Consider the following 20,493-nt stretch of genomic DNA (forward strand, 5'->3'; position numbering starts at 1 on the left):
CTTCATTCTCTCATGTGCAGCTGCCCAGGTGCACACCTTAGAGGGAACTATTCGTGGACCACCGGAATGGAGCTTGCGGACCACTGGTGGTCCACGGACCACAGTTTGAGAACCTCTGAATTGGGCAGAAGGGAACAGAGCTTTTGCAATCTGAGCAAGGTAAGTCCTTCAAACAAGGTGTCAGGAGTTGAAGTCTCTGGAAACTGATACAGGTGAGAAACCTGATTAGGCAAAGATCTTCCACCTTATAAGACAAGGGAACCAGTCCCCTGTACTTCTGTGGAAGGTCCTGACTGAGTGAAAGTTAACCATGGCTGGGAAGAAGAATGACTGGTCTAAGAAACTATCTTGAACAAAGCCTGTACCTTGCAAGATTTTATTTTAGATTCATGTTTTAAACTTATTTACTTGTAACCCAATCTAACCTTATTCCTTTATTTGGCATCACTTAACTTATGTCCTATTTTTAATAAATTATTTTTATTGTAAACCAACTCAGTACAGTGTTTATGGGGAAAGGTGAATGATTACCATGAAACCTTACTACAAGAAATTCTCTCACATATTTGTCTGCTAGGTCTTGCCTACATGCTCAGGGTCTACCTGACAACCACATTTGGGTTCAGGAAGGAAGGACTTTTCCCCTACTGATCATCCCTTACACATATGCATTAATGCAGGGCCAGCTCCCGCCCCCAACGTCTGTTTCCCATTAGCCTAGTATTCCCGCAAGTATTTTCACACTTTCATTTGTATCACACTCACGTACTGTAAAACTGCATGAAGACAGCAGGCCACCCTCCAGACACTCCCTCCTGGACACCTGCTCAGGGCGCGCTGCCTACCTGCTGCCCTGGCCTAGTACACCGCCCTCCGGCTGCGCTGTCACCGTGTGACCGCCTCCCCGCCCGGCCGCAGCGAGCCCCACGCTTAGCTTGGAAGCGCTCCGGGGCAGGGGCTCTCTGCTCCTGCGGGGCCCGCAGCCCTTCCCACAATGCACAGCGCAAGGCTCGTTTCACTAGCGCCATGACGTAACGGGCTTAATCGAAGGGGAGTGCTGGGCATGCGGAGTCACGGCTGCTCCCCCGCCCCCAAGACCGCCACTAGCTCCCCTTGGGTCCCCCGCCCCTTAACGCACAGCTCTTCTTCTTCCACCTCCCCAGCTGCTCCGTTGCTACGGTACCTAACCCCCCCTCACCACGTGCTCAGATTCGGGCACCGCCTCCTCCTGGCCCCCCCCACCCCCGGAACGGTCAAGCGGCTCTCGCCAATCAGCGTGGGTCTGGGCGGAGGAGGCGGGCCCCGCTCGTTGCCTGGGTGACGGGTTTCGTTGGTTTCACCCCCCGGCCCAGGGGACAGTGGCGGTGCGGGCAGCGGCCAGGTAGGAGCTGGGGCCGGTTGGGGAGCGGCTGCTGGGTGACCGGCGGGGGGCTCGCACTTGCCGCCGGCAGATGCGCGGGCCGGGGCCGGGGCAGGGGCAGGGGCGCTGCTCCTGTATCCCGGGGCCGGGAAGGCGGCGGCGGCGGCTCGGGGTGTCCGTGCCCGTGCCCGTCGGGGGTTTGTGTTTCACATCAGCAGCCTCCGGCCAGCCTGAAAGCGCTTCCTTCGCCTCCGCTCGGCGGCGCCGGGTGCCGGGGGAGGGCGGCCCGGGGGAAGGGTCTCTGATTGGCAGCCTGTCGCAGTCTCACACACACCCCCCGAATTATTTTCTGATCATCAATGAACTTTCTTTGGGGAACTTTGTGTTTCCCCCCGTGGGAGCCGCAGGGCGAGAGGGTGGCCGGGAGGAGTGCCTGGCTTCAGAGGTAGTTGCTGGGTTTGCAGGGAAAAGAGGGAGGGTCACTTTGCCGGTGAAATCCTGTCTCCGCGCTAGGCAATGGCAGAATTGGAAAATCTGCTGAATGAAAGTCACACACATGCACAAAGGCAAACCTGAAAACAAGCCTAAACCAAAATAAACTTAAGGGCCTAAGAATTGCCATACTGCATGGGACCAATGGTCTGTCTAGCCCACTATCCTGTCTTTGACCGTGGCTGTTGCGGCAATTTGGCGGAGAGCCACCTGTCTTCTGCTCCTGGTTTCTGGCAGTCAGTGCTTCAGGGTCACCCTGAGCATAGAATTACAGCCATGAACATCTTGGCTAATAGCCATTGATGGACCTCTCTTTCATGAATGTATCTAGTTCTTTTTTAAACCCAGTTATACTTGTGGCCATCACAACATCCCATAGCAATGAGTTCCATAGGTTATTTGTGCATTATATGAAAAAAATACTTTAAGATGGAGGTGCACAATGGATTTATATAGGGGCATCATGTTTTCTGTCTTATTTTCTACTCTTTCCTTGTTATCCTTTTTTGATGGCTGCTGTGCATTGAGTTCTCAGAGACCTATGTGTGATTACTCCAAAATCTCTTTCTAGAGTAGTAACAGGCATGAGCTAGTTTATAATATATCATTATATATGTAGTTGGGAGTATTTTTCCAAGGTGCATTACTTCACACGTCAGTGCTGAATTTCGTCTGCTTTTTGTTGCCCAGTTTTTTGAGATCCCTTTAATAGAATCATAGAACTGGAAGGGACCTCAAGAGATCATCTAGTCCAGTACCCTGCATTCAAGGTAGGACTAAGTATTATCTAGACCATCCCTGAGAGGTGTTTGTCGAACCTGCCCTTAAAAATCTCCAATAATGGAGATTCCACAACCTCCCAAGGCAATTAATTCCAGTGCTTAACCACTCTGACAGTTAGGAAGCTTTTCCTAATGTCCAACCTAAACCGCCCTTGCTGCAATTTAAGCTCATTGCCTCTTGTCCTATCCTCAGAGGTTAAGAAGAACAATTTTTCTCCCTCCTCCTTGTAACAATCTTTTATGGACTTGAAAACTGTTGTGTCTCTTCTGTCTTCTCTTCTCCAGACTAAACAAACCCAGTTTTTTCAATCTTCCCTCATAGGTCATGTTTTCTAGACCTTTAATCATTTTTGTTGCTCTTCTTTGGACTTTCTCCAATTTGTCCACATCTTTCCTAAATTTGTGGTGCCCAGAACTGGACACAATACTTCAGTTGAGGCCTAATCAGCGTGTAGTAGAGCAGAAGAATTACTTCTTGTGTCTTGCTTACAATACTTCTGCTAATACATCCCAGAATGATGTTTGCTTTTTTTGCAACAGCATTACATTGTTGACTTATATTAAGCTTGGGATCTGAGGGTCATGGTGGATCACTTTCCACAGTACTTCTTCCTAGGAGTCATTTTGTATGTAACTCTTCTCAGTCAGCTCTGGACTTAAGAATCTTGAGTAATTTTGTATCATCTGAAAAAATTTCCACTTTCTCATTCACTCTGTGACAAGTTCTCCTTGGGATGCCACCTAAAACTGGGGTACCACTGAGCCCTCTGACCCACGAGCCTGGGCTGCCTCTCACACTGTATTGCTGTGACAAGCTGCAAAGCCCACCAGCTTACACTTTCACCAGCATTCATATAAGTAGGGACACACCCAGCTGCAGTTACATGCAGGCACTCTAATCACCACCTTCCCAGCCTCAGACCCCAGAGCAGTACTGTCCTGTCCTGGTCAAATCTGGCCAGTATATGGGCTTAATACCCGGTCTGCCTCTCCCTCCACGTGAGGAGAATAATACACACTTGTGATAATCGAGCAGAGATTTTCCCCAAGCACTCCAGTCAAAGCTCACTAGTTTCGATTAAAACAAAAACAAGTTTATTAACTACAGAAAATAGATTTTACGTGATTATAAGGGATAACAAACAGATCAAAGTGGATTACTTAGAAAATAAACAAAAAACACAAACTAAGCTTAATATACTAGATAGATTGGATATGAATTAGCAGATTTTCACCCCAAGAGATGATACAAGCAGGCTGCAGATTCTTAAGAGGCAAGCTGCACTTGCTTTACATCTTGGAATCCCTCAGTGTTTCATACACAGGCTAGAAATCCGATTAGCCTGGGCCCAGCACTTCCCCCAGTTCAGTCTTTGTTCCTCAAGTGTTTCCAGGAGTTTTCTTGGGTGAAGAACTGCAGATGATGTCACTCCCTCCCTTATATATCTTTTGCATACGGCAGGAACCCTTTGTTCCAAAGCTTGGTTCCCAGACCAGTCTGTGGCAAAATCCTGACATCCCAAGATGGAGTCCAGCGTTATGTGGCCGGGTCACATGTCCTTGCAGTGTCTTAGCAGCCATCACTCACAGGCTGTCTGTAGCGTTTTCAGTAAGGCTCACCAGGTAGGAGATAAGCTTCTCGGAAGACCTGTTGTTCTTTCTAATAGCCCATTGCCCTGAACAGGCCCTTTACAACCAGCTATTTAGACTGAAAGCATCTTGTCTAGTGGGCGTTACCCAGGTGTAACTACATTTGAAATACAGATACATAGTCTATATTCATAACTTCAGATACAAAAACGATACATGCATACAAATCAGATAATCATATTCAGCAAATCATAACTTTTCCAATGATGCCTCACATGACTTATCTTGTACAAAATGCATCATAATTATGCCATAACCATATTATAATAATATTAATATGATGAATATGGGGTGCAGTGTCACACACTCCCTTATCCAAATAATTAATGAATATGTTGAACAACACAGATCCCAAAGAGATCCTTGGGGGATGCCACTGTTTACCTCTCTTCATGAAAACTGACCATTTGTTCCTATTCTTCGTTTTCTATCTTTTAGCCAGTGACTGATCCATGAGAGGAGCTTTCCTGTTATCCTATGACTACTTAGTATCCTTTAGAGCTTTTGGTTAGGAACCTTGTAAAAGGCTTTCTGGGAATCCAAGTATACTGTATCAACTGCATCACCCTTATCCACATACTTCATACCCTCAAACAATTCTAATACATTATTTGCCTCAACAAAGTATCAAAGGAACTTCTGTTAGGGAAATAAATTCCCCCGGCATCTCAGAGAGGCTATTTTAGACTGTGATGATCCAATGATAACTTTGGAAATTATTTTAGAAAGATTTCTAAATATAGGCTGTAAAATCAAAGTGTAAATGAGCTGTCTAATCATTTCGATACATGAAGTAAAACTCATAGTCATAGATTTTAAGGGACTATTACAATCACTTTATCTGACCTCCTGCATGACACAGGCCATAGATATTCACCTGGTAATTTCTGCATCATACCCAATATACTTTTGTTCAACCAGAAGTTATATTTTGGAAATGCAGTGTTCTTGTAGCCATGTCAGTCCTGGTACATTAGAGAAACAAGGTGGGAGAGGTAATACCTTTTATTGGACCAACTTCTGTTGGTGAGAGAGACAAGCTTTTCAGCTTACACAAAGTTCTCCTTTAGGCCTGGGAAACTTATTCAGAGAATTACAGCTAAATATAAGGTGTAACAGATTGCTTAGTGTAAGTAGTTAACACATATTTCAAGGGACCATTCAAGGTGAACTGGCGCATTAACCCCTTTCAGTCATGGGGGGGAAAGAAAGAGGGGGTTGTTAGTGGGTTATAGATTGTTATAATAAGCCATAAATCCAGTGTCTCTATTCAGACCATGATTTTTTGGGTGTGGCAAAGTTACGAGTTTAAGCTTCTAGTTCATCTTTTGAAAGTGTTGTGCAGGTTTCCTTTGACATGAGGACTGATAGATCAAACATAAAGTGATCACTTTGTGAAAAAGTGTTCACCCACAGGTGATGTGGTGTTTTTGTCTTCTCATTTTCTTGTCTGAGTTCATTCAAGCACGTAGTGATTGGTTTCACCCACATACTTGTTATTGGGGCATTTAGAGCACTGGATGAAGTACACCATGTATTGCGATAGGCACATGTAGGACCCATGGATCTTGAAAGGTGTTTGATTATTATAGCAATGGAGATATGTCTGTAGGTTTTGCATCTGTTCTTCTAGCAGGGTCTGGTACTGCTTTGAGTTGATGTGTCCTGGTATGTAGGAACATGCTTCTGACGATGAGCTTGGAGAGGCTGGGGGATTGTTTTAAGGCCAGAAGAGGGAGTTCAGGAAAGACTTCTTTATGGATGGGGTCCCCATCATAAAGTTGTTTGATGGTACCTGGTATGGGTTCCAGTGTGGGGTGATAGGTGACAACTAGGAGTGTGTGTTTGGAGTGGGTGGTGTTTCTGTATTGAAGCAAGTTCACCCAGATTATTTGGGTGGCCCGTTCCATGAATCAATCTACTTCTCTGGTGAAGTGTCCTTGTTTGGTGAAGGTGGTTTTGTGTGTGTATCCTGGACTTTTTCCTCTGAGCATATCCTGTGATATCTGAGTGCCTTTTTGCAGATGATAAATTTTGTGATGTATTTGTGATGTATTTGGGGATCTATGAAGATAGGTGTGGTGATCTGTGAGTGTCTTGTATATTGTTGTCTGTTGGGTTCCATTGTTGAAGCTGATCGTGGTATCCAGGAAGTTGATGCTAGCATGGGAGTGTTTGAGAGAGAATTTAATGGACAGGTGGTGGTTGAAATTTGTGGTGAAAATCTGAGGGAATTTAAGTCACCTGTCTAGAGGATGAAAATAGCATTGATGTAGCTCAGGTATATCCTTGGTTTTGTGGTGTGCTTGTCTAGAATTTCTTCTTCAAGATGGCCCATGAAGAGTTGGCATACTGGGGAGCCATCCCAGTACCCATGGCAGTTCACATGGTTTGGACAAAGAGTTTGTTGTTGAATGTAAAATTGTTATGGGTAAGGATGCAGTGGATGAATTTGGAGTGGATATCTGAGGGCTGTCCATTGTCATGTAAATATTTGAGGCAGGCAGCTATGCTACCATTGTGAAGGATGTTGGTGTATAGGAAAATGAGGTCCAAGGTGACAAGGATGATGTTCTGTGGAAGATTGTTAATGTTGCAGAGTTTGTGGAGGAAGTCAGTTTTGTCTTGGAGGAAGCTGGCCCTTTGCATGATTTGAGGATTGTTTCTACGAGTCCAGATATCTTCTGGAAAGATGTCCAGTTTTGATATTAAGATTGAATGCAGTGATGGAGAATGAACAGTCCATGAAGGGATGTAGTGCAAACAGTAAATTCTTCTCACTGTTAAAAATCTGTTTGAATTTGTCTCGTTTAGACTTCTAGCCGTTGGCTCGTGTTTACGGCTTTGTCTGGTAGACTGAAGAGCTCTCTGTTTAAAGGGAATCTTCTCCCAGACTAGGTACATGGATTATAATCAAGTGATCTGTTAATCTTTTATTTGATAAGATAAATAAATTGAGTTTATCTGTCACTGTAAGGCAGACTTTCCAGTCCTCATAACTCAAGTTAAAATTGCAAAAAGTCAAGAAATGCAAAACCAGTCATAATTCAGTTGCTGTTTGCTTACGCAGAACAACTGTTCCTATTTGTTTCAGCATGATGTATTATTCTTTATTTTAAATTGTGTACTGTAAAATGTATACTTTGGGGAAATTGGTGAATTTAATTTTTGTATTATTATTTTATATTTGTATTGCAGTAGTGACCAAAGGCTCCACTCAGGATCACAGTCTGCTAGTGCTACTTGCTGAACAAACACACAAGGAGCCATGGTGCCTTGAAGAATTTACAATTAAACAGACAAGACATAAACCTAGTAATAGAGATGATATAAGCAAAATGTCAAAGGTACATGTCTAGTTCTATGGTGTATGGTTGTTTTTTTTTTGTTTTTTTTTACATTTTCACCTGAATGCCATCTCCCTCCTCTTTTGCCTTTCCTTCTCCATCCTTCTGTTTCAGTTTCTGGATCATGTTGATCCAGTGGTCCAGATCCTGACCCCCAATGTGGCCCATTTGCACTGGTCTAGCTATGCAAAGGGGGCATAAAACTGAAACAAACTAGTAAGAGAGGATTCCCCTGGCATGAGGAAATTTTCAACAGGTATGGTCCCTCTACCCCAAGTAGGAGTTCAGACTGAATGTGGCTAAAGTGAGCTTCGTTCCAGCAAAGAATGGCTGATGTAACAATCCCACTGTTACAAGTTAGCATAAGTTAGACAGGCCCTGATTTGTGCCAGTAGCTGAGCTGTGCTCCAGCATTAGGAAGAAGGCAGGGGTGGTGTACAGCCACCTTTTTCCCCCCACTTGGGTTCTGTACTAAAACACTCCTTAGCTGGGCCAAAGGATCAGGGCCAATGTATCCTCCTTCACCTTTCCCTATCATAAATTCAGACTAAGTGTGGAAGGATAAGGGAAAAATGCCTGTGAGCTGGTGCCTCTCGTTCAGTTACTGAAAGTGTCTACAGACATCAGACCTCCTCCTGCATTTTTTGATGGCTGCTCCAGCGGCCTTCTATACTGTGCAGGGAACAGGGTGGAAAGGCTTTTACCTCCACTCTGTGGGGCTGCCTTTCAATGTTGGAAGCCAGCACAGCTTCTTCTTTTTTGGAGTCCAAACTATATAGTATTACTATTGCATGAACACTTTTTCATTTAGTTATATTTGTAGAGAAAAGGGAATGGATTAACTGTATGCTTCCTTGCTTTTGCACTTGGACAATATTTAATGTGGAATTCCAGAAGGTATTTCTGCTTTTTAGACAAAAAAGAATTTTAAATTGGTACATGTTACATACCCCTTGACAAGAAACTGTAGCATGTATAAGAATCAGTAACTCAGGGTTCTACATTTCTATTCATGCATTAAGCACGTTTTTCTGTTTAAAAAAGGTACATTCTAAGGACTGAGCCACAAAATAAAAACATCCTGTTTATTGCAGAAGGGAGGGGAAACAAAGGAGTTATGAAAACAAACATTTATATAGTTGGAGGTATTTATTATTCAAAATTAGCAAGGCTGAAATTTACCCTTCTCTAGATAAAGACTGAATATGTGATTTGTATGCAAGAGATTATACAGGGTTTGACATATTTGAGTTATACATCTATGCTAGAGGGTTTTGGGTGTGCTGACATTTCTCGACTCGCTTGAGAACACAGAATTTAGCAAAACAAAGTGGCCAATAAAGTCTTGTTTTTAGTTTTGAAAAAGTAAAAATATTTAATACACAATTTGAAAGATGCGTGGGAAGTGGTTAGCTCAGCACTGCATACAAATATTTTTGTGCAGTAGAGAACACATTGCTTTGCCATCTGAAATGTATCAGACTTCATAGTATTACATATTTTCTTTGAGAAACAAGGTAGATGAAAGTCTTTTTTTAATTGGACAGCTTTTGTCAGTGAAAGAGAAGCTTTTGAGCTTACACAGAGCTCTTCTTCTGGTGTCTTCAGGAGTGTAAGCTCAAGTTGGTCTCTCACCAACAGAAGTTGGTCCAATAAAAGATACTACCTCACCCACTTTTTCTCTCTAATATCCTGAGACCAATGTGGCTACAATAACACTGCATATTTTCTTTTAGAAATATTCATATTTACATATGGGAAGGATAGTACTGGTGTAGACCCTATTTTATTATTATTATTAAAATTTATAGAGTAGTATCAAGTGGCACTGATCCAGGCAGAATTTCCATTCCCATTGTGGAAATTTAAAGGTAACATTCTTCGATAATAATTCTATTATTTGCATGTTATATTTCTGAAAACCATATCCTATTGTTGATTTTTGCACAAAATGTCAACTGACTTTACTGGGAGTTCTGCACATAAATCTGTATCAAGATATGAAAGGAGTGTGATCAAAAACGGTGCTTGAAAATATAAAAAGTCTGAGGATACATCTAATTGTATTATAGTTAAGTCCCTGCTGAAATTGCAGGATGATCGTCAAAAAATTGCAGCTGAGTTGCAGATAAGCTATGGAAAATCGTGGAAAATTGTGGAAAAGTAATAATGGACCTTATTATTTGTGGTAATGAAGTACATTATTACTTTTCTGTGATTTTCCACTGGTGGCTTCCTGGCTCCGGCAGAGGTGTGGGGGAAAGAAGCCTGATATTGAGGATTCTGCAATATCGCAAGTTAAGTAGGGTCCTAATTATAGTGTCTTCTGACCACTTGTGGGCTGACTGTGGTGGAAAAATGTTTAAAATATTTGTTACTCTACAAAATATGCGTTGACCAACATTTTTAGAGATTGAGGAGAAGTAGCTGAATAACATTGCTTTTTTTTATTTGAGGGGAAGGGGTTTTTAGTTACTGCTGATAATGTATGGATTTTCATGAGGTGTGCTTTTGCTGGACAGTGTTTGAGATTTACCTGGCAAAATTCATTTCAGATGCAACTCTTCTGAAGTCAATGGGATGAATTTATCACAAAGTGTCAGATGAATTATTTGGTGTTATTGAAGTACCATGTCTTCCTAACTTTGGTCTGATTGATGTTACAAACCATACTCAGAGTGGAACTTATAGCAGTCACTGTGGACATTAAATTTCTTCTCTTATGGTTAACATTCTCTTTTTATGTGGGAAATTGAAACTTAATTTAGCTCAAGCATACTGGCTTTTATTTCAGTGGTCAAGAGAGATTTTTTTTGGGGGGGGGTAGTTTTTTGAGTTTATTTAAGTAAAGGAGGGTCTAAGAGGACTGTCAAGCAACTACAAATTTTTTCTTGCTGCTGCCAAATCACTTAATTCTATTTCCCTTTATCTATTCTAGTTTTGGACCTCTCTTAAAGAGGGACTGTCAGTCTTGCCAGACTGAGGTGGTTTTGTAGTGTTCACAACTGGGGGAGTAGGATGAGGTCATTACTCACTTTCACTTGTAGCCTAATAGGATTTGAGTAGGGTGTCCTGAGGGGAAAAGTGTTAACTGCTTTGCCTCCCAGCTTTCAAGATACAGGCTAGTCAAGATATAGAAGTGTGTGTGTGTGTGTGTACACGTATGTTTGTAAACACACACACACACACACAATGGAACATATGGAGATTTGAAATCACACAGCTATTTTGGTGGCTGGTGATGTAGTGAAATTAAATCCTCAATTGAAAAGGCAACTGGCCCCAAATAACTCCAGAAGAACTGTTATATCTGAAGTGGTCATATTATATGGTCCCTACTTAGATATCAAGGATAAATTGGGCCATTTTTCTTTAGTTTGCTAGTAAAGAACACTGCCAGTGCCACATTCTCACTTTCCAAACCTCTTCTCCCAGCAAAATCTTTCTTTGCAGTAAAGTGCAAGTTATATAATGAAGTGAAATCCCTTCTAAAAATGCTTCTATAATACAGGTAGCATCTGAGGAGGAGATGGGAGGAGAGAAACTCAGTCACAAAAGTCTGGTACCCACAACACTTGCTTTATGTGCCCAGTTTTCAAGAGACCAACTCCCCCTTTTTTTAAAAAAAAGTTTTAGCATGAGCTAAGGATAAGATGTGACTTTTACCATTACTTTTACCATTACTTCCTCAGATGGTACGTGACTGGAAAGAAAAGGTATGTGCCAATGTACAAGGAGTACAAACAAATCCCTGGTCATCTGCTTGCCGAGTGCTGTAGAAAGCAACTAAGAAACAGAGAGAAATACTGAAAAGTCTATTCTCCCTGAAAATTGTTATAGGAAAAAGCAAAAGCTATGTTATTTGTTTTGTGTGTCCCCACCACTGAGCGCTTCCCAAATATTTAAAAGTAGGAGCTGCAATAATAATATCTTTCTACCTTCCCAACCTATAGGAGAAATAACTTGACTAGTTTCTATGATATTTGTTTGTGACTAAATGGGTGTGTTGTCCACATGTGTGAAGACATTATTGAATAAAGGCTCCATCCAAGAAATGAGTTTTGCGAGTCGTTCTGGAAGTGATACCCAGGGTTATATTTTTTTGAAGGAATGTATTCCATACTCTGTCTAGCACCTGTGAAAATTCAGTATTCTGTGCTCATAAGTCTCCTCCTATTAGTTGACAGTGAATTGAACATAGCTGTAGTGGGAGATGATGGTGATCGTAGAGGAAGAGAGGATCTCTCAGGTTGCTGGATCCAATCCCATGGAGAGACTTTAGTATCAGGGCAGAGAATTTGAGTTGGATTTTGTATTTAGTGGAAGATTCTAGTGCAGAGAGGAGCTTCAGGATGACCTGTGTTGCTATGCACATTGGCTGCTGAATTTGTAGTTACTCTGGAGGTCATGAATGCATGAATCGCAGTGTCCAGTTCAGCGTTTCATGGGATTGGAGTACTGTCTTCTAGCGAATAGCAGGTGGAAGTGGATGATTTTTGGTGTCATGGTGGTTTGAGCATCCAGTGGCACTGAAGAGTTTAAAAGGACCCCTTAAAGATGCTGAAGACTGCATTCATATTCTGAGAAGAGATGCCTTCTGTAGTTTGGTATGTTATATGGGAAACAGGTTCTTCAAGGATCTTCTGTCTTCCTAACAGGATCACCCGAATCTTGCAATAAGAAATCTGGGAGATGGTGCACTTTATTTTTGTATAAAGGAGATGTAAAGCTGGATATAATCTATATACTGTTGGCACTTCAGTCCATTTTGTCTCATCAGCTCTCCCAACAATTTCATAAAGATGTTGAATAACATGGGGGAGATGACTGAGCCTTGTGGGACTCTGCATATGAGTGTTTTGTAGCTGAAGATAGTATTTAAAGTTATTTTTTCCTTTTTATCAAAGTTTTTTTACTTTCTTTACATATTTGCAAGATATGCTGCTCTCTGGGGGCTCATTCCTGTTCCCAGTTAAATAAGTGGGAATAGTATCGGGCCATGTATTCTCATCTGAACATTATCTTCTTAAATCAGTGTCAGATACTGGACATTTTCCCCTTCAAGAAAGACAAAGATATAGTATTATACTTAAGATATGCTTTTAGTGTTTCTTCTTTATCTTTATATGTCATACATATAACGTGCTTTGAACATTATTAAGAACTCTGTGGCTTGGCTTGACCAGACTGCATATGCCAAATAAAGGTCATACATGCAGAACATAGTAGTTCTTTCTAGGGTTAACCACACGAGAGAACATATTTAAACATAGCACCTAGTGTAGACAAAGATAGTTATATGGTGCTTAAAAAAGCATTAACTAAAGGATGTTAGTTAATTTTGCACACAGGAATTTGTACCAATTTAACTAAATCTGGTTTTAAAATATACTTTATTAAAATGGTGCAATTTATGATATAGGAAAAGGTCATAGATAAACCCTGTAAGGACAGCACAACATAATGTATGCAACATGACGAACTTACTGAGACAAACTTATCTTTGTGGACTAGACTGGATTAGTACTCATTCTACAGAAACCAGGACAGTCCAGCATTCAGTTGTATACAGAGGAGATAGTTATTTAAACAGCCCCAAGCTAGGACCAGCATTTCAGATCTAGTATACACTAAATGAATAATTTTGCTCCATATATAACATGCAGTCTTGTACATAATGGGTTTAACTATTCTATAATTATTAAACTTTCCTGATTCTTAAATATTCTGTATAACCATAATAGGGTCAGCACCCACCTCTCACGAGTGCCTCCTTGTGTGCCAGCAGTCTCTCTGTTTGTGGAACAGGGTGGCACCCACCTCTCGTGAGCACCCCGGTGGTTGATGGTTTCTTTGGTGGGTCTTCAGTGACTTAGCCCTCCATCCAAGTCTCACACACTATCTGTACATGGAACAGAACAAATCCCTTCTGGGGTATACAGTCTTTACCTCTCCCAGCCTGATATGTGGTGTACCCCCAGAGCAGGGGTGGCCAACCTGAGCCTGAGAAGAAGCCAGAATTTACCAATATATGTTGCCAGAGAGCCATAGTAATATGTCAGCAGCCCCACATCAGCTCCCCCTCCCCGCTCCCGGTGCCTCCCACCCCCGGCAGCCCCACCGATCAGCGTCTTCCCCCTCCCTCCCAATCAGCTGTTTTGTGGCGTGCAGGAGGCTCAGAGGGGGAGGGGAAGGAGTGAGGGTGTTGCAGGCTCAGGGGAGGGGGAGGGAAGGGGTGGAGTGGGGACAGGGCCTGTGGCAGAGCCAGGGGTTGAGCAGTCAGCATCCCCCGGCACATTGGAAAGTTGGCGCCTGTAGCTCCAGCCCCAGAGTCGATGCCTATACAAGGAGCTGCATATTAACTTCTGAAGAGCTGCATGTGGCTCTGGAGCCACAGGTTGGCCAGCCCTACCCCAGAACTTCCTCCATGGAGACACTGTCTACCTGCAGCCTTCCCTGGGCTCAGTCCTTACTCAATCCCAGCAGCTAGCCAGGAGCACCTTCTTAGCTCCCCTGGTCCCTGTCCACACTGAGCGGTCCATGGTCCTGCTGCTCTTTCAGTCAGCCAGGAACACAATCCTCTCCCAGCTTCAGGCAGCAACTGACTGACTCCGTTTCTGCTGCTCCTTTTTATATGGGCCTCCTGGCCCCGATTGGCTGTTTCCCCTGCAGCCACTCTAAGCCGCTTGGAGGATCTCTCTTCTGCTCCTCTCTGGGATGGGGTGGGGCAGGACCCTGAGACATTCAGCAGAGGGCTTCTGGGCCTAGTCTACCCGTCACAATACCCTTCAGAGAGTTTGAATGGAAATTACTGTTAAGCAGCAGTTGCAATTACATTGTATGAGTATGCATACATATACACAAGTATTTATATTTTACTTTCTTCCCAGGTATTTAATATGGAAAAAATAACACATAGACTTATACAAAAGCCACAACCAAAAATATGTACCGGGATGTAGGAATGAATAAAAATACATTTTTCATAGTTGAAGTGAAATAATGGGGTTTTAGCAACGTGGAAAGATATTGAAAATATAGGGGAAAATGTAACAAGGCCTTGAAAATAATAGATTAAAAAGTTAAAAGGAATGTGACAAGACAAGTTTTGGGAAAAATGCTGAGCTGAAAATGTGGCTGATAAGAAAAAGAGAAGCCTCTAATTATCAGGAATTGTTCCAAGTAATGTAAACAGTTACCTTTAGTGTATCAGTGTTACCTTAAAGTAGGAGACCCAAGTCATAAATGTCTTGTCTACTCAAGGAAGGGAAAGGGGTCAAGCCCAAACTTCCCAAAACTGGATCTTCGCTAAAGTTAGCAATTAGCAATGGCATAACTTGTCTGTTAAAGAATAATTCTTAAAAGATTCATTATTAGGTTGGAGCCAACGAGTCCAACATGGGTTTGAGCACCCATGGCCTAATCATGCTGTAAGTACCTGATCTTTGTTTATAACTGTATGTTGTTATGGGTGTGATGATTGCTTAGGCACTGAAGGCACATTTGTTGCAACTGGATAAATACAATTTGGCCTTCGAATTTAATAAAGGAATTATGATTAAGGCTGCGAGTTTGACATGGACGTCACAGATTCCATGACTTTCCAGGACCTCTGTGACTTCTGCAGCGGCTGTTGTGGCTGGCCTGGGGGCTGCCTGAGCAGCTAGGGTGGGAGGGGGTGAAGGCCCTGGGCAGCATTTACCTTGGGGGGCCCCCGGAAGTGGTGACATGTCCCTCCCTTCCTCAGCTCCTAGCTCTGCATCCTGCCTCTGCACACAGGCACCACGCCTGCAGCGCCCATTGGCCATGGTTCCCAGCCAGTGGGAGCTGCGGAGCTGGTGCTTGGGGCAGGGGCAGCGCATGGAGCTAGGAGCTGAGGGAGGGACGGACATGTCCCTACTTCCAGGGAGTTGTGAGGTGCCAGCCCGTCCACCCGCCCCCCAGTACCAGCAGGAGTACCAGCAGGGGTCCCAGGCTGCCCCGCCCCCAAGATTTAGTCTGGGGTGTATAGTAAAAGTCATGGACAGGTCACAGGCCATGAATTGTTGTTTACTGCCCGTGATCTGTCCATGACTTTTACTAAAAATACCTGTAACTAAAATGTAGCCTTAATTATGGTTAAGTTAATAATGTCTGGTGGTATCCTGCATAAACAATAATATGAATAAGCTTCCAGTACAGGCAATAAATTACACCTGTGCAAATTCGTTGATGGCAGTGGTGTTGGATGGGTGTTGCTGAGGGCTTAATCAGAAGACAGCGGGGTGCCTCAAATGTAATTAAAGGTCAGTATCGCCTGTGGAACCTTTAAAACTTCTTACGAAGGTGCAAGAATAAAGGAGACTGGTTGGTTCTGAGTCCTGGTTGGGTGGGCACAGTTGGCAGTTAGGAAAAAATGTTGAACTGTAAACTGAGTGCATTTGATCTGTAATTATTGAGAAAATTACATGGAACGCTGTGGTGCCATTATCACAGAGTTGCTTTTCAGAATAGAACTTCACTTTAAATGATGATTTTAAGGTATTGTATTTATTTAATACAATATTATGTGTGATAATACTAATTAATAATACATTCCAGGAATTGTACACATCTATCTTCTAGACTTTTGCAATTGCTGGAATTTATCATGGGTGTATACATTCTAATTTCAATGCATTCAAAACAAGTTTTTGTGTTTACTTTTTTCAGTATCCTGCTTTTTAAATATTGACATTCTGAATTTCCTTAGCACAATATTATGAGTAAAGAAGGATCACAGATGATTTTTAAGGTAGAAAAGCCTTTTTTAACCCTCAAAGCAATGTTAGGATTTATGAATGTATTTTGTTACGTTCTTCATTAAGAAACAGTTAATCTCTAATTTGCACTTGTTGATTTCAAAATGTCTCAACAGAGATATCAAAAACCTTCTGTAAGATGCTATGCTTTGATATGAGGTCATTAATCTGAGGATAGTATTTTGTGCTATTGTAACGTTTCGGGGTTCAACCCGGATGAGCGAGAGATTGTGTGACAGCCTGCCCTGTAAAGGTGGGTGTCTTAAATGCTCTGTACCTATGTCTCACTGCCTAGGCACCAAAAGCCAGCAGAGGAGCATGTAGTTCCCTGAGTGTCTGTGTGCTGTGCAGCCCTAGTTCAAGTGCTGTGACCTCCGAGGAGCCTGCCTACAACACAGCAGCTTGGGTTAATGCTTGCAGGGTGACCCCAGTACATTTCCCCCCCCCCCCCGTCCTCAATTTCCCCCATGCCATCTGCCCTGAAGTGTCTGGTCCTCTCCTGGCACACTCAGGGAAATAATATGGACTGTAGTTCCTTTAAAGGGACAAATGTACAGTTTATCAGTTTAACTATAGTAACAATCCTTTCAGTTTAAACATAGCATTGAGCTGGATTATAGTAAAAAGCCAAGAAGTGTGTTAAAACCTAAAAATAGGTTAGGTGATATCAATTAGAAGGGATTGAAGCATAAACATATGCTTTCTAATGGTTAAGATCTAACATAAGCTACAGACTTTGCTCAAGGTAGTTTTCTCATCAATCATTCTGGCAACTTGGCTGACCAGACCCTCTGGCCAGGACCCAAGGCACAGAGCAAAAAGTGCTTGGGTCTTTTGTCTCGTCAGGTGTAGGCAAAAGATGGAATCTCTCTGTGTGCCTTATATTTCCAACGGGATTTCTTTGTCTTAAAATTCAGAAAGACCTCCTAGAGATTCAGTCTCCTGTGTCTCTCTGGGGTACAGGAGCCATGTTAATTCTCTGACTACAGGCTCAGGATAACTCCCACTGGTTTAGTGTGATAGCTTTGTTTATGGCTAATAAGTAAATTGAGGTAAATCCACATTCCTTTGTGTAGGACAGTCCTGTTCATCACTTTACCAGGTTAGGCTGTTTTTGTGTTAAACATGTTTTCTAGTAACATTATACAAAGGAAATTCATAACTTCATATGTAAGGTTAACACATGCATTTTACAATGATATTAATAACCAGCATCTTATTAGCTTTCATCTGATACCTCACAAGGCATATTTTGTACAAATATTGCAGAAGTGTGTATGGTGTAAATACAGGGGTGTGTAGGATCACAGCTAGAATTGGGCATATTTTAAAATACTGTTTAACTGTGTTGAAATAGAATCAGACAAGATGAGGCTAAGTTTGAACTCTCACCAATTTTTCACTGGTATAAATACATTGAATTTATTGGCGGTATTCCTAACTCTCAGAAGTGGAAAGCTGGATTGAGTCCAGTGTCATTAAATTACAGACACTACACATCATGTTGGAATTATTTTAAGAAACTAAATAGCTAATTTTCTCTAGAGAAATTAATTATTTTACTTCATTTTTCTAAAACATAGACAGTAGCAGTAGATATCTTTGACAAATTATAAAGTTTATAATGAATAACAGATTTAGCAACATAATTAATCAACCAATAATAAATGATCTAATACTCTCTCTTCTATCTCTCTTCCAAAAATACCAGCCCAACTTTTCCAAAAGCATGAGGATAATAGATGGGTTTTCCAGTGTGTCCAAAGTCAACATGGCTATTTTGGATCAAGGAGTGAGGGTGAATTCCAGAGGTGAGGGGGCCCTATCAGAAAACATTCTATTGACAGGTCCTGCTTTCATATACAAAGCCGCTCCAACTTGAAATGCCTTTGTGTATCCAGGTGTTACTGTGTCATGTGGAGAGAGAGGCCATCTCTCAAGTACGTAGGTCCCTTGCAATTTGTCTTTATAGCTCAAAATCAACTGTAAATTAAACTACATACAGAAAACAATAGGCAACTGATGAAGATCATGGAGCACTTGTATAATGTGCTTGTGGTGAGAATTTGTGGTAAATAAGAATTGGGTAGACCTTAGTATTCTTTATCAGCTTCGGTTTCCACACTGATTTAAGGTGTGGGTCTATGTAGAGTGCAGTGCAGCAATGTAATCTCAGATTGAGAATGGCATAGTTGATGGTATTAAAGTGTCCAAACAAAAGAAATGGTTGCAACTTCCAGGCTAGATGTATATTGGAGAAGTTGTCCTCTCCACTGTTTCTATATAATTATGTAATAAATAAATTCAACAGTGAAATTCAGATTGTGTGAACTTTACTAACAAATGATGGGCATATATTTTAATTCTAAACAGCAAATATAATTCTTACCATGGTTTCCAATTGCTTTCCCCAGTCTACCAACTTCACCTCAGTTTTATTTTGAGTTTCAATCTACTCTCTCTTATTCATGCACTAGTCATTCTCAGACTTTGGGGCCAGGTACTCAACTGCTCCATCTGGGTCAGAGAAGCTTGAGAGATAGGCACAGACCCTACCTTGGGTTCGGGTTGACTGAGAATTGGTGTACCTTCCCCGCTTTCAGGCATTATAGGGATCAAATTATTATAGATTTAATGGCTCCAGTGGTTCCACAATAATAGCTGTGAGGCAAGCTTGGTCAGACTTGGCTAGAAAGTTTTGCTTTCGTCCATTCTTTCATGTAGAGGAGTTCCTATGGAGGAATCCTAGCTTTAAAATTGGTGGCAGACGTTGATGTGCAGGGATTTGATGGAGAGAGGAATTAACTGTGTTGCTGCTGATTGAGAATGATAAATTTAAACCATTTGTAGATCTTCCGCAACAATTTGACTTGCCCTTCTTTGGAGCAGGGAAATATCTCCAATTAAACATTTACTTACAAATGCATTTGGACCTCCAGAACTTCCAGGACTTTTATTATGGAAGTAACTTTCTGGATTTACGTGGCCAGCCATATCCTTTGACAATTTCTGATCCAAAAAACACTGCCAAAGATTGAAAATTTGAGTGTTGCTTGGAATAGAGATTTGGATAGACCACTATCTCCAACCCAGTGGAATACAATTGTGTCTAATATTACAAAAGCAACTATAGACCTGAGACTACAGCTTATTCACTAAATGACGTTTTTTCAAATATACTGGTCCCCATATAAGTTAATGGTAATGGGCCTCATAAATGCTGACCGCTGTTGAAATGTAACTCCCTTGATGCTACACTACCTCATATGTTTTGGGAGTGCCCCTGTATCAAGAATGTCTTGTATGAGATGGGTCAAATGACCAGGGCCATCCCTAGCGGGGTGCAGGGCCCTGGGCAGAAGTGACTGATTCGTCTCTTCCGGGACTGACTGTGCTGGTCAATCGCACCAGCCGGGGGGCCTGGGGCGGAAGTGACGGATTTGTCTCTTCCTGGGACCAACCATGCTGGCCAATTGCACTGGCCCGCAGGGGCCCCCAAAGCGCGGGGCCCAGAGAGGTCACCCCGATTCGCCCTACCCAAGGGACGGCTCTGCAAATGACCAGTTTGATATTGGACACAAAATTGGAGCTCTCCCTCCTTACTTTCATTCTTGGACATATTCCTGATATCTGGAGGTGCCCTAGTAACAAGGTGATGTGGTTCTAACCTGCAACTTGGTTTGCTAAAAAATTAATTCCATAAAAATGCAAAAGTCAGTCCCCATCAAATATTGATACTTGATTCAGTGATACCTGGTATCCCTGAACCCCATCAAACATTGATACCTGGCTGAACTTGCAGCTAAATAGAATGAGTGACATTCTGCAGAAGGAATGCCAAAAAAATTCAAAGCAATTTGGGCTGATTTGTTAGAGGTCTGTGATTAATGCAGTCCCTGAAGATAGATATGTCACTTCCCCTCTCTTCTCTTTATCCTAACCCTCTTTACTTAATTTGTATATTATGATGAATTTTCTGTTTTGATATATTTGTTAAAGTTGAAAAAATTAATAAAACAATTATATATAAAAAGGGACATAATAATCAAATTATTATTAAATTTGTAAAATGAAATTCACCT

The 20,493-nt window shown here is 42.0% G+C and overlaps 1 protein-coding gene and 1 long non-coding RNA gene across 5 annotated transcripts in view; one reads left to right on the top strand and one right to left on the bottom strand.

The window, feature by feature from the left end:
• The first annotated feature begins 1,250 nt into the window (after window positions 1-1,250).
• Window positions 1,251-20,493, top strand: part of WDR17 (WD repeat domain 17) — a 122,275-nt gene continuing 103,032 nt past the window's right edge. For 2 of the 4 annotated variants that reach the window (XM_043546014.1, XM_043546015.1), the window contains exon 1: window positions 1,251-1,381. Coding sequence is in view for 2 of the 4 variants with exons in the window: in XM_027829305.3 (XP_027685106.3) it covers window positions 7,623-7,631 (9 nt within the window). In the remaining 2 variants the exon portion in view is untranslated. Of the gene's footprint in view, window positions 1,382-7,421; window positions 7,632-20,493 lie in introns of those variants that run through there. The other 2 variants (XM_027829305.3, XM_043546012.1) reach the window with 2 other exon arrangements.
• LOC122465716 lies at window positions 9,972-14,234 on the bottom strand. The gene is made up of 3 exons (XR_006290738.1): window positions 14,076-14,234; window positions 13,389-13,533; window positions 9,972-12,689 (listed from the first exon to the last, which is right to left on the bottom strand). It is a non-coding gene; the product is annotated as an uncharacterized LOC122465716 (long non-coding RNA).

This window comes from Chelonia mydas, chromosome 4 (genome assembly GCF_015237465.2).
Source record: "Chelonia mydas isolate rCheMyd1 chromosome 4, rCheMyd1.pri.v2, whole genome shotgun sequence".
Taxonomy (NCBI): domain Eukaryota; kingdom Metazoa; phylum Chordata; order Testudines; family Cheloniidae; genus Chelonia; species Chelonia mydas.